The sequence below is a fragment of the Osmerus eperlanus genome, chromosome 13 (genome assembly GCF_963692335.1).
Source record: "Osmerus eperlanus chromosome 13, fOsmEpe2.1, whole genome shotgun sequence".
In the NCBI taxonomy this organism is placed as follows: domain Eukaryota; kingdom Metazoa; phylum Chordata; class Actinopteri; order Osmeriformes; family Osmeridae; genus Osmerus; species Osmerus eperlanus.
The window spans coordinates 15805002-15819017 of NC_085030.1; the positions used below are offsets into that span (position 1 = coordinate 15805002).

Below are 14016 nucleotides of genomic sequence, written 5' to 3' on the forward strand. Positions count from 1 at the left end.
GAATATAGATGCGTTTCAGACAAATCCAGACCTTCGATAATATGCGTCATTTCGATGTCATAAATACCGTAAAAGGAATAGCATACAGTGAGAAAGTGAGAGTAAAAATGCACAAATTCACATTATCAGGCATTCACACACACTATCTCTCTCTATCACACACACACAGACTGTTACCTTCTGATACTCTGACTGGATGCCTCCAAACCTTTCCTTGGCGAATTTGACGACGAGATCTGAAACGACAGACAGGAAGCAACCCCAGAGTGAGACACATCTCCTAACACCTCAGTCTACCCAGACAGCACAGCACCACACAGATGTTCACAACTCCAACTGTGAACAACCGCTCGACTCTAAAATAAATCGTGGGTTGGTGACAAACATTACAGCACAGCAGATTCCACGCTCTGGTACCGTATAGACCAACGTAAAAAGTCTATTTTGTAACTTACAATAAACTATTTCCTCGGGAGAGGGCGTGAAAAGCTACTCGGTGTAGAAGCAGTTCAAACACAGCTATGACTGTAACGTTATTTATGTGACACGGTACATGGAAGGGAATACAGCGTCATCTTCCATCTTGAGTGAGTATGTGTAGGTGTGTGTTGGTATATGTGTGTGTGTGTGTCATATGGAAGCGAGAGGTAGACAGTGTGACGTGCAGCGTTCCTCCTGCAGCAGAGGTGTTCATATCTCAGCTCTGGATGATGACAGACGGTGCAACACTGCTGACAGGCAGACAGACGCCAGGATGAGAGGCAGACAGACAGACAGGCAGAGAGGCAGATGAAAGGTAGAAAGAGGCAGAAGAGAGGCAGAGGTAAATGAGGCAGAAGAGGGACATACAGAAGCAGAAAAGGAAACAGAGGCAGAGGTAGAGAGAGACGCTGAGAAGCATGGAAAGGCAGATGAGGTAGAGAGGTAAATTAGAGGCAGATAGAGACAGGGGTAGAGAGAGACAGAGGCAGACAAGTGTCTGTTATCTCGTTACAATGCAGGACTTCCACAGGAAAGAATGGCTGAAATGTGGTCAAATAGACGTACAGCACTGAGAAGATAATCATTGACAGGAACTTTTTGGGGGGGGGCTGAGACAAACATCTATTATTCAAAAGATGAAGTTTGTGAAGAGATCGTCCCTTAAGGCCTCTCCTGTACCCAATTATTCCTCATAGAATATGAGCACCATCATCATGTGTCTCCTGGAATACCTTTGTCTTGACATTGAATTACTTTGAAATAAGAGCATAGTTAGGCTCACCCAACCGAATAATTCTTAGAGAAGAAAACAATATAAAGTTGCTATACTCTCTGAGTAGGCAGTTCAACCAAAAACTTTTTAATAAACTATTAAACGTATCAATATATTTTTTGGCCGATACTGAAAACTATTACAACCAACTCAGAACCTGAATCCTGATCTGGGAGCCAGTCTAGCTAGCTGCGGTTGGACGGAAAAAGTTCTGCGTTGTATCTTGCCCCTGCCCTCGTCATGACGATGATGACTGTGGTCAGTGTGTGTTGGGAGAGTGAAGTTAGCTCGGGCTAATCCCGTTAGCTGGCTAGCAGCAGGGGTATAGGGCCTGTCACCGGGTCGATACGATCGCTACAGAGCAGGGCCTATACCCCTGCTGCTAGCCAGCTAACGGGATTAGCCCAAGCTAACTTCACTGTCCCAACACACACTGGCCTTTCCCTCAGTAACCGTACGATGGGGCACTGTGGCCATCTTTCTCCGCTGACAGTTTCCTAAGAATCTGTTCGGCAGTCTAACTTTACCCACACGGAAAGGACGGCGTGTCATCGTCCGGTTAGTATCTACCCATAATATCACCAAGCCTGGCAACCTTCGAAACGGCTTTCAACACCGCTCATCACATTTACATTTAATTCAACCAGCAGACGCTTTTATCCACTGCGACTTAAAAATAGGAGGCTTGCTGTCGAGGTAACAGCTGTGCTGTGTTTTGGGGTCGGTAGTAACAGTGATACTGGAGACTTGACAGAGAAGAGACAGACAGGGGTCAGGCTACTGTTGACTTTGTGCTTTTCTTATTACCCGTCAACCTCTCTTTGAGCTGTGGTTCTGGAAAACCTAGCTGACCTGGTTTGAACAGCGAGCTTGAATTCCCTTACCCCTGGCGGATGTAAACAGTCCCGTCGGCGCAACGGTAAACAAAAGAAGGGTGTCTATCACTGCAGCACGCAGGAAGCAAGACCTGGGGTCTTCACGGAACCTTCCGGACTGCAAGCAAGCTCCTGTTTCATCATTAATGAAACCCAGAGTGATGAGATATCTAGGACAGACATACTAGTAGCTGTCCTCTTCCATTGTTCTAGTTCTGGAGAGCGTCTATGATCCGTGTGACCTCCTATTACAACATTCATAACCGATAGATTTAGGGTGGGAGCCACCTGTTGATGAGAGGAAGGGTTCTGTGAGGTGTGGATTTCAGACCATGAAGGATGCATCTCTCAAAAGAAGGGACTGAAGTCTCACGGCACAGATTGGTGAATCTGCGCTGCCTCAACTGAGTGTCAACAACTGGTCTTGTCTTTCCACAATGATGTCGTTCCCTTCCTCACACTCCCTTAGTCTTAACCAAGCTCTACAGTACGTGTATCTCTTTCAAACTACAACCCTGGGTGTCAGATGGCTGAGCGGTGAGGGAGTCGGGCTAGTAATCTGAAGGTTGCCAGTTCGATTCCCAGCCGTGCCAAATTACGTTGTGTCCTTGGGCAAGGCACTTCACCCTACTTGCCTTGGAGGAATGTCCCTGTACTTACTGTAAGTCGCTCTGGATAAGAGCGTCTGCTAAATGACTAAATGTAAATGTAACCCTGCATCTTCAACATACTCTTACAGTAAGTGGTGTGTGGTTATTGAGGCTAAAATCTGCTGGTACAAGGTGGTTCAGGAGAGGAGGTGAAGACATTCCAGTAAAGCTAGTCTTTTCCCTTACCGTCGAACAATGAGATGAGGAATGTGTGTCTGTGAATGAGTGAGTGTGTGAATATGTGTGCCAGGGGGAGGCTTGTGATAATGAGGCACTGTCAGGAAGCACAGCGAGAGAGGGAGAGAGAGAGAGAGAGAGAGAGACAGAGAGAGAGAGAGAGAGAGAGAGAGAGAGAGAGAGAGGGAGAGAGAGAGAGAGAGAGAGAGAGAGGGAGAGAGGGAGAGAGGGAGAGAGAAAGTGCAAGTGACAGAGAAAGAGAGTGAAAATGACAGTGAGATGGAGAGAGAAAGCGACTGTATGAGAGAGGAGAGAAAGAGAGAGAGAGAGAGAGAGAGAGAGAGAGAGGGAGGGAGAGAGAGAGAGAGAGGGAGAGAGAAAGTGCAAGCGACAGAGAAAGAGAGTGAAAATGACAGTGAAATGGAGAGAGAAAGCGACTGTATGAGAGAGGAGAGAAAGAGAGAGAGAGAGAGAGAGAGAGAGAGAGAGAGGGGGAGAGAGAGAGAGAGAGAGAGAGAGAGAGAGAGAGAGAGAGAGAGAGAGAGAGAGAGAGAGAGGGAGAGAGAGAGAGAGAGAGAGAGGGAGAGAGAAAGTGCAAGCGACAGAGAAAGAGAGTGAAAATGACAGTGAGATGGAGAGAGAAAGCGACTGTATGAGAGGGGAGAGAAAGAGAGAGAGAGAGAGAGAGAGAGAGAGGGGGGGAGAGAAAGAGAGAGAGAGAGAGAGAGAGAGAGAGAGAGAGAGAGAGGGGGGGAGAGAGAGAAAGAAAGAGAGAGAGGGGGGAGAGAGAGAGAGAGAGAGAGAGAGGGAGAGAGGGGGAGAGAGAAAGAGAGAGAGGGAGAGAGGGAGAGAGAGAGAGAGAGAGGGAGAGAGAAAGAGAGGCGGAGAGAGAGAGAGAGAGAGAGAGAGAGAGAGAGAGGGGGGAGAGAGTGAATGGTAAAAGGGTGAAAGGAAGCGGGACAGAAAGAGAGAGAGCGAGTGGAGAGAAAGGACAGTGGACAGGACCCAAGCCTGGGCTGAGTGACAAGAGGAGTCTAATACCCCGTCCATCGCTGAAAACTCCTGCATTCACACTGATTAGGTTTCCAACCCACGATATGTCTCTCTGTCTCCGTAACGCTATCTCTGTTAGCCCCCCCTCTACCTCTGGAAGCCAGCTAGCCCCCACCCCCCTGTAAGACCCAGAGACTGATGATTTTAACTGCCATGGTGATAAGACTTCTTCTCTCTGCTTTTGAGTGGAGATGAAGAGAAAGAGAGAGAGAGAAAGAGGGAGGGAGAGGAAAGACAAAGAGAACCTGGCATGATAAATATTTCACTGGGAGATTTCCCTGAGGTAACCCCCCTTCAAATACACCGCCAAGAATCCAATACAGACTGAAGCTGTCTCATTTCTGCAGGGTTTCTCTCTGAAGAAGTTTCAAGAAGCTGGATCTTTCCGAGAGATGTATGGCTCTTTGGATCGTTACAGTGTCTGAGTGTTGCCACCGGCAACGCCTCCAACGAAGACATTCGACGACATTTCACTTCCGAAAGCCATTTCACATTGTTGTTCCTCCTTATCAGTCTGCTAGTTAGGGGCATGCTCGTTGATTTAGACCAAGGGTTATCTGACAACTAAGGAGCCGTACGTCACTCCAAATCGCGATCCTCAAATCGAATGCACCAAACTACGGATCGCCACAAACGACAACACGGCGTCAAGAGCTGGAGGGCGCGAGCCAGGAGAGAGCGACTTTCATGTCGCTGTGTTCTGATAGGATCTCTCCTGCCACCCACAGTGCAGTGTTAATCCTGTCAGCAACCCTCTGGGTGCCCATGTAAAACACAGCGATTAGCACTGTGGTTTAATTGATTTGACTGAATGTTCGATCCTACGCACAGGGAGATAGAAATAATACAAGTTAGCAACACTCAGCAGAGCTGCACATTGTCTTGGAGGATTAAGCCTCGCAGACAGAATCTTCGGATATACATTCTTAATAGCATTAATGCTCGCCACGCTAATGAAACTGTAGCGCAAGGCACAAAATGTCTGCCACGGGTCACCAGCATGGGCGGAGGAAGTGAGACATGCAGTGATGAGATGTGTAAGTTAGTAGACTACAGTACCAGAGAGGAGACAACACTGTAACGAGGGATGAATGTTTGAGGACAAGAACGAACCCAATTACTTACATGGTAGCAGAAAGAGTGTCTGAGTGTGTTTGTTTGAGGAGAGAGAGAGGAGGAAAACAGAAATGCTCTCAAAAGAGGGGGAGTTAAATTTATATATAGAGAGCGAGAGAGAGGAAGAGCGAGAGAGAATCTGGCATGTCAAGGCCTGGCCACGCATCCTGCAACATTTTGGGAGCAGTATTTACATATGGAGCATCTGTGACAGATAGGGACTTGAGACTGAATGAAGAGGGGGGTGGGGGAAACGTTTAAGTTACCAAAAATAAATAAATAAAACTCCCAGCAGCACCGATAAAACTAATTTCACCCCTGCTAAACCCTCCTCTGCAGTCTGGGAGGACACCCGTGGATAACAGGATTGTAAAAACTGCGTATCTGCGAGGTACATTTTCACGACACGCTCGCTCAGTCCCTCTGCGCTCGCAGCAGAAAGCAGACAGCAGCGGGACAGACGGGCGGCTGCGTTCTTCATGACAAAGCTATCAGCGAGCTAGCAGAGCCCAAACTGCAGTAAACACTATACCTGGCAAGCGGCTCCAATTATCTGCTAACATGGCAGACAGGAGTCGCAAAACTGGTCCAATGCTTTGACCGGTGCTGGCGTGTGCGCAAGTTCTATGCTTTTGATCATTTTTTAAATGTTCGATGAACTAGAAACCTATCCTGGATCAACGAGACACCGCCACTATGCTATACAAACACAGACTGTCGAATCAGTCACACGCTGATGTGATATTCAAGGACACAGGGAAGATATCGAGCCGTGGGTCAGAGTATAAGAAAAGAAAAAGATTATGTTCTGCTCTGTGTGACCTGAGAAAGACAGGAGAAAGTTAACACTCATCCTTTAACCACAGGTTGCTAGGGAGACAGGAATCCCTCGTGACGATCACAGCCAAAACTGGTCTTAGTGCCTGGAAGATGGAGGCGAGAGGATTGCTATCTTCTTTCAAGAGCTTCCAGAGCAGCGTCTTAATAAAAAAGGTATTAAGTATTTTGGGAAAGACGACCATGATAACCCACAGCGAAAAAATATAACCCAGCCGACTCCATTAGACAGGTTACCATGAGGACTGATAGGGAAGGAAGAAAATCGCTTTGAGGATATGTTTTGTTACGTTTTTATTAAACAGATAAAAATACTGGGGTGGTGAGAGAGTGTGTGTGTGGTCATGTGACTAGGCGGTGTGTACGTGTGTGTGCACTGGAGGCAAACTGAGATCTTAGTGAGACAGCTGAGACCATCACCAACAGAGAAGGCAGCTTGAGGTTTAGTCACCGTGAACACACTCTCTCTGCACAGCCCCAACACACACAGTCCAGTTCCCTACTGTACCACACAGTCACACTGACACACACACACACACAAGCCCACACACCTTTATGGGCCTACAGCCTAAACCACATAGACTCACCCCAGAGACTCACCCCAGAGACCAGGACAGGTTCAAAAGACCCAACAACGCTTAAGAAGGTATTGATGCTCTTTGAGGAGACGTTTTATTAACTTAACATTCATTTGTCCAAATAGTATAAACTTGACCTGTGGTTAACCTAACCCCTGCTGGTGACGGGTTAAAACGTTTGAAGGAAAGTGATCTAATTATTCCCCTTCTTAGCTATGTCTGCAGTGTCGTACTCCCAAGCCAAGCTAAGTATCATTTACATTTACATTTAGTCATTTAGCAGACGCTCTTATCCAGAGCGACTTACAGTAAGTACAGGGACATTCCCCCTGAGGCAAGTAGGGTGAAGTGCCTTGCCCAAGGACACAACGTCATTTGGCATGGCCGGGAATCGAACTGGCAACCTTCAGATTACTAGCCCGCTTCCCTACCCGCTCAGCCACCTGACTCCCTCATGAGTATCATGAAGCTACTTCTGTCTACAGAGCACAGACGTGTACTGAGACACACCAGACACAATCCCCGATCAAGCTTAGAGAGGCTAACACCGAGCGGGCGCAGCCGCGATGACGGACACACGAGCTCTCGGAAGGCCTGACCGATCCTCGGCGTGAGCTAAATCTGACTGTCCCTGAGACAGGCTGGGCCGTCTGCACACAGCCTCCCAGAGGCAGGGAGGCAGGGGGACATGAAAGGCGGAGGCAGGGGGAGGCAGGAAGAAAGGATACAGGAAGTGGCCCGAGACGGATTCGAACCTAGGCCCCTGCATTAAGCACATTAGCCTTAATGGTACACCCTCTTACCCGGAGAGCTCACCTGGGTAACAAAACAAAATTGTTTTGGACACATTTCCAATTTCCCACTGGAAATCATCAGTGTGTTTTTTTCTTTTTTACAACCGGACACCGGACAACCGACCAGGCCCTGCTCCCCCTCCCGCTCCCGTACTGAGGCCACCACAGCCTGGGCGTCACCCCCGAGCGCCCAGCGACCGCTCCGAGGGGCCTGGAGACGTCCCGGGGCTGGGGGGAACACGGCGAAGCTCTGCGGGGGGCTCCTCGCTGGGGCACAGCTGCAGACACACACCCCCCCCTGCCCCCCGTGCCGCCCCCCCGTGCCAGCCCCCAGGGGGCACGGCGGTGCCCAGCCAGTGGAGCTGAAGGATGGGGGAGATGCATGACTTGCCATCCGTTCACCAGGAGCTAGCCTGGGCACCCGGCTTCCCAGCCCTGACCCACATATGACCACCACAAGAGACATCTCAGACCTCTGTGGTGAGGCAGATCTCTCTCTCTTTACTCTATGTATCTATATCTGTGTATCTATGTCTCTCTCTCTCTCTCTGTATATCTTTTTTCTCTCTCTCTCCCTCTCCCACACGTTAGCTGTTTTGTTCTTTGATTACATCACTTCCTCCTTGCGTGCACGTACCGCATCTCTATCCATGTTCCGCTCTCGTTCACGTTAGTCTGCAAACCTACAGTAGTGAACCTTGTTTTATATATTTTTGGAAGCTGTGGTGTTCGTTCCTCATGGGTGTTCTCCATGTTATCTCCCTGCAGGTTTAATACTATGTATCCCCTCTCTCTTTCAGCTCTGGTAGAAAAGACCCGGTGTCAAAGCTGGCCTTATAGCATTACCTTCAGCCTTCTGAAAGAGCCGGCTATCTTAATGCCACTTCCCTTATCGTGTGTAACGTCCGCGCTCTGCTAGTACTCCAGTGCTTTAGTAAAAGGCAGGCTTGATGAGATCCAGCACTTGCCTCTTGGATCAGGGTTTCAGGAAATGCCTTTTCTGTGTCATTTAATCAATGTGTGTGCCCTCCTTTAAAGAGCATGCTTCAACGCATGGGATCGGGAGACTGAGTGAGTGGTCATTCAGATCGTTGGGGAGGGAGGGGGGGGGAGAGGAAGGGGGAAGGAGGGTAGAGTGTTACGCAACACATATTCCAGGGGGCAATTAAGAGTCTCTCAGCGCTGCCTGAGTTGAGCTCTTTGTCTTGGCTCTTTGGTGAAATCCCTTCCAGACCGGTGCGAAAGAATGTAGCTTCTCCAAAGATAAGCACTTCTTTCATCAGGGGCGATCTTCCCCTCTGGGGAACGATACACCGTCAGGGGTTCCGTCTCGTCTCCTGTAATACCGCACTGATGTGGAGCGCTACGCAGAAGCAAACCCCCTCTCGCTGGGGGTTTGAAAAAAGGCTGTGCATCAGCCTGTCTGAGAGTGTTAATCTCGAATTCTCTTGCGCTGGCTTAAGTTGTGCAAGAAATGACTGGGATGTTGTTAACGATACAGCCCAGTGGAGACGTACTCTGCCTTAAAGCTGCTTAGAGAGGTTGTGAGGCCTCGTTAGAAGTGAATGTGTTTGTGAGACATGTTTTTTGACTTTCACTAACGAAACTCATAAGCAACCTGGCTTTATCTGTGGTGCGCACAAAGAACATAGTGTTCATCCCAAATTTTACGATCTAAGAGCTCAATAAAAGAATAATAAATGTTATGAGTCACCATTTAGACTAAGCCTTGCCATTGAGCCACTGCAAAATGTGCCAGACAAGCCGAATGTTGTTGGATGCTCTTGGACATTGTTTTGTTGTTGGTTTTGCCAAAATATCTTGTGGTGACCAGCAGTCTTCTAGACAGACATCTTCAGCACTGCAGTAGACCTGTAAGTCTCTGATGGTCTCTAAAGGGCTTGTTGATGCGTACATCGTCTCTTAGAGATATCAGGTGGCAAACTGGAACCAGCTGTCCAGTCGTCGAGTATGAATTAATGTTGTCATGCCTCACACACCCAACAGCATTCACTTTTAAAAGAAAAAGGCTCAAAGTGGCTTAAAACAACCACATAAATCTTTTCTTCCTGCGTTTCATTACGAGATCAATGGTGTGGAACTGACAGGGGCCGAGCACATAATTACAGGCCAGAAACAATTACAGAAAACAACTGATTTATTCCTGCTCAGTTTTACATAACGATGCAGATCAGCTTCACAGCAGTCTGGAAGGTACCTTCACGGTATTTTCAGTTGAATCTGAGAGGTGACGCGAGCCACATGTATCACACAACAGGCCCAGCACACGTTATGGAATATGTACATATGTACGAAAACAGCACCACCCTGACAGGGAGAATGTCGAGGCCTACTTAGCTTTGTGACAGAGTGACACTTTGCTCCAGGCGTTCATATGGTATTGGGTTATGTGTGTGTGTGCGTTTATGTGTGTGGTCTGTGTATGTTTGTGTGGTGTGTGTTATGTGTGTCTATGTGGTGTGTCTGTGTGTACGTGTGTACATGTGTGTGTTTGTGTGTGTGTGGAGAGGTATGGGGGTGGGGAGTGAGGGTAATTCTATGCTCATGGATGACCTGGGGTATTATTACGCTACGGGCTTCACAGTCACCACCCTGACGTGACAGTGTGTGACAGTAAGGACCAGAGAAACCGTGCCACATATGAAAATCTTCCAGATATTGTGCTGCTTTGAGCCTGGGCATGAAAGCAGGTTTAAATGTAAAAGTAAACTAATGTATTCATTTAGCACACTGTCCAAATTAATTTAGTGCTTTCATCCAAAGCGACATACAGCACAGGGAGGCGGATTTGAACCTGTGACCTCTTCTCTTTACCACCGAGCTATAGCCAGTCTCACACCCACTTCCATCCAGTTTTGTTGGATGCTCTGTAGTTCCGTTACGCCAAAACATGTGGTGTTGACCGGCAGTCTTCCAGACAGGCCTTACATTTAGTCATTTAGCAGACGCTCTTATCCAGAGCGACTTACAGTAAGTACAGGGACATTCTCCCCGAGGCAAGTAGGGTGAAGTGCCTTGCCCATGGACACGTCATTTTTTCTGCACGGCCAGGAATCGAACCAACAACCTTCTGATTAATAGCCCAACTCCCTAACCGCTCAGCCATCTGACTCCCTTGGTACAACCATGGCAGGAAGACGTCTTCAGCACTGCAGAACAGCTCAGTCGTCTCTAGCAGCCTTTACAGGCCTGTAATGCATAGTTCACAGTGAGCTTGTAAAAACCGAGTAGGCTAATGGACGCTATTGTACAAAATTGTGGTTGGATGACATCTACAATCTGTAATGGCTTGTAAAAGGCCTTTAATGCATTACTTAGCTAGTGAAATAGACTGAATTTAAGGACGTTATATTTGACAAGTGTACTGTACAGTATATCGGTCATCCAGTCTTGGTTAAAGGCAGATTGAAAAGCCTCTGACTCAAAAGGCAACCTCTTGCTTACTAACATGGACGGAAACCAGATTCCAATCTGCCTTTAAATAGTTATCCCGAAAGGCAAATGGCATGGTTTGAGGCAATGTTGAAAGAGCAGGCTGTTTTCGTTTCTTGTTTTTTTTCTGTGAGCAGTCAGTTTGTATTTTGCTGAGTGTACTTAAAGACTGGCCTGTTGTCTGACCAGTGTCTATGAACGGCAGATAGACTGCTAGCAAACTAGGCTGAAAAACAAGTCCTCATTACTTAGCTTAGATCCTAACAGTTGACCCCTCAAAGGACCTCTAGCACACTGAAAAATTGGTCTGCTAAAACTGCTACATAGCCTCCAAACTCTTAGTTCACACGCCATCATAGAGCGTTAGCGCATTAGATAGTATGTAGGGCAATGTTTGACATCAAAATACATCCACTATGATGTCTGCTGCTGTTTCTCTGGAAACGGTTCTATGTCCTTAACCTTGTGGCTGGTTCCAGGCGGGCTGCCAAATCAATATTACACCTGTCACAGTTTCGGAGGAAGCTGGGAAGGCAAACAGACGTGGAAAATCGAGACACAAATGAGAAAACCTTCAATTTGTCACTGAGGACTTTTCAACAAGGACGCGCATTACTGTGGTTAGCATAATCCGCCTAGCCTTACACTGACAGCTTCATAATGCTACAGAGAATTTTTTTAATGCTACTGAGAATGTGCCGCCTGTAGGATAGATCATTTACGTTCTGATGACGTCACCCATACTCCAGAATCTCCCACTTTTTCCTTTGAAAGAAAAGTTGCAATGCACAATTCAATCTATGGTGACAAATAAATAAATTACAAAAAAATCTAACTGACAAACATACTAATGCTATTTCCCAGCCTCTCGGAAGAAGAAAACATAGACTAACACCAATAAAAACGTTAATATAGCCTAATACGTATCCTATTTTAACCTTGTTATGTGTGACTCAGCATGAGTGGACAGGCATCACCCATGATCTTCTCTAATCATACACACTAACTGGCCTGTATGACAGACAATATGAGACCCAATCGATATTGATGCACTGAGTTTCAACCCTGCACGACTGTGCCGGTCCAACAAGGTTTCTCCCGAGCCTTTCTACGCCAATCAAAACGGGTCTGACAGATTGCTGGATTATCATTCTAAATCTCCATGCTTGAGTTTTATTGGTTCATTAATTAATTGGCATATGGCTGTCACTCAGCGTGTTGTGGGGAAACACAATGTAAAGACAGAACCGATGTAATTAGAATTTCCCTTTATCATGACCCGAACTCTAATCATGATCAACCATGCCCGAATGTTTAAATACCAAATTAGTCATGCACGCTAAATCATGTTGATGTGATTGGGGTATTGAATTCAATGTTTATAGGAACACTTCCAGTGTGCTCAGTGATTAATTTTAGGATTGGCTATAGCCTACATCAGTCTGGTAGATTGCATCTGACATGTAATTGTAGGCTAACTGTTTGATGAAACAAACTCTTGAAACTCCATTGACCGAACATTATGAGAACTTCGTATGACAAGGAAGCTTTTGACAAACTGGAAAATAAAACCGCGGTACCATATGGCCCTCCGGATTATGGGATTACCTAATTAGCAAGGTGACCCTAGTAGCCACTGTAATCTGTAGGTTTTTTTCAATTGACTATGAACACAGACATATTGATGATGACTGAACCAATAGGCCTAGTTCTCCTTCTACTTTAGGCACACCGTATTTTTGTTTGGAGAAGGTTAGCCTTAATTGCATTAAATGCCGAACCAGCTCCAATCAGTAATCGGTAATCCCTCTCGGTCCACATTGGTGGATGACGTTTTCTGGAGCACCGGTTGTCTGTTAAGTGACCGACCAGTGGCCACATGATAGTCAGCGAGGGTGCTTCTTTGAAATTCGGACACTGTTCAACCACAGGCGAAAGAAACTAGCAACCTCTTTCTAGACAGGTTTATGAACTTGCAACTAATATAGCAGACATGCACTGCTGTTGTTGCATTCAGTGGACTGTGAAATCCATCTGAATCTTATTTAAAATATCTGCAACGAAATGCATTTTAACATGGCGACTGTTCCAAGACCTAAAACATGTCACAAATAACATTTATGTACTCTGTAATAGTGGCACTCCATGCCTAATTATGTCTCAAATCGTTATAGCAACAAGAAAACATTTGGGACAGCTACGTTCCGGTTCAGACCGAGATTGCACTAACGACTCGTTGCTTACCTTCAGGGAAAGGGTTGGGCTGCACAACGTAAAGGAACGCGTGCACCATGTGGAACAGTATCCCTATTACTCCCGGTTCGTAATAGGCCATGGTCTCGTAAACTCCCGAGGGGACATAACCAAAATCCAACTTTTCCGACGTTGGATGTTTACGGGGCTCCGTTTCTTGCAGGAGTTCGCAGGACGTTAGTCCGCAAAAGAGGAGAATGAGACCGGGTTTCCACATCGCGTCAAGTGCAAAGCTTAAAGTAAACGGGAAACGCAGATTACTGGGGAGATATATAGAAAAAATCGCTAGTTTCTTATGTCTACAGAGGCAAGGAAATAAGAGGAAATGCGGGGGACGAAAGCAGTGCCAAAATGGATGGACTACAGGTTAAGTCCTGCTGCCTGCTGAAGAATTCGTGATAATCATCATTCCCACGGTCAGTGGCTCCTCAGAAGGACGCAAGACAGGCGCTTCTTCCCTCCGGTCCTCTACACGGTCTCCTCCTGCAAGATAACACGGAGTGTCGACTTGGCTCGCGCAGCATCTGTGCGAGGAGGCGCGGGAACAGTTGGCAGCGCGAGAGTGTGCGTATACGCGCGCCGCCGCTCTACTTGCTGTGAGGCCCGGGATACTGTCTGGTCCAATGGGAAGCGCTCCTCCTGTCGGGTGAGGGAGGATGAACCATTACACATACTATAGGCATACATTGTTTACAGTGAAGGATATTAATACGGGAAAAGATTCTTTAAAAGAATATACGAATACAAATGAAGTTTAATAACTGTAGAGTATTCCCAATGAACATATTAGGCTACATTGTATGAAGTAGGGCGTTCAAGATCCTGTTTTGACCTACCCCGTCCCCAGAGAATGAGAAAACAAAGGACAATTCCCAAAAGCCCCTGAAATGAATAGGCCTGCCTACTCCACTGAATTCCACATCAACAGATGCCAAAATGGCCTCTCTTTCTGGCTGCCCCCTTCATCACAGGTGT

At 46.9% G+C, this 14016-nt stretch overlaps 1 protein-coding gene across 14 annotated transcripts in view; it reads right to left on the reverse strand.

The window, feature by feature from the left end:
- The window catches only part of prom1a (prominin 1a), a 44254-nt gene extending 30678 nt beyond the window's left edge, over positions 1-13576 (reverse strand). For 7 of the 14 annotated variants that reach the window (XM_062475819.1, XM_062475813.1, XM_062475812.1 and 4 more), the window contains exons 1-2: positions 13033-13576; positions 178-236 (exon numbers count right to left, since the gene is read on the reverse strand). In XM_062475819.1, coding sequence (XP_062331803.1) covers positions 178-236; positions 13033-13258 — 285 coding nt within the window. In that variant the 5' untranslated portion in view covers positions 13259-13576. The remainder of the gene's footprint in view (positions 1-177; positions 237-13032) is intronic. The other 7 variants (XM_062475820.1, XM_062475814.1, XM_062475811.1 and 4 more) reach the window with 1 other exon arrangement.
- Between the last annotated feature and the right edge of the window lie 440 nt (positions 13577-14016).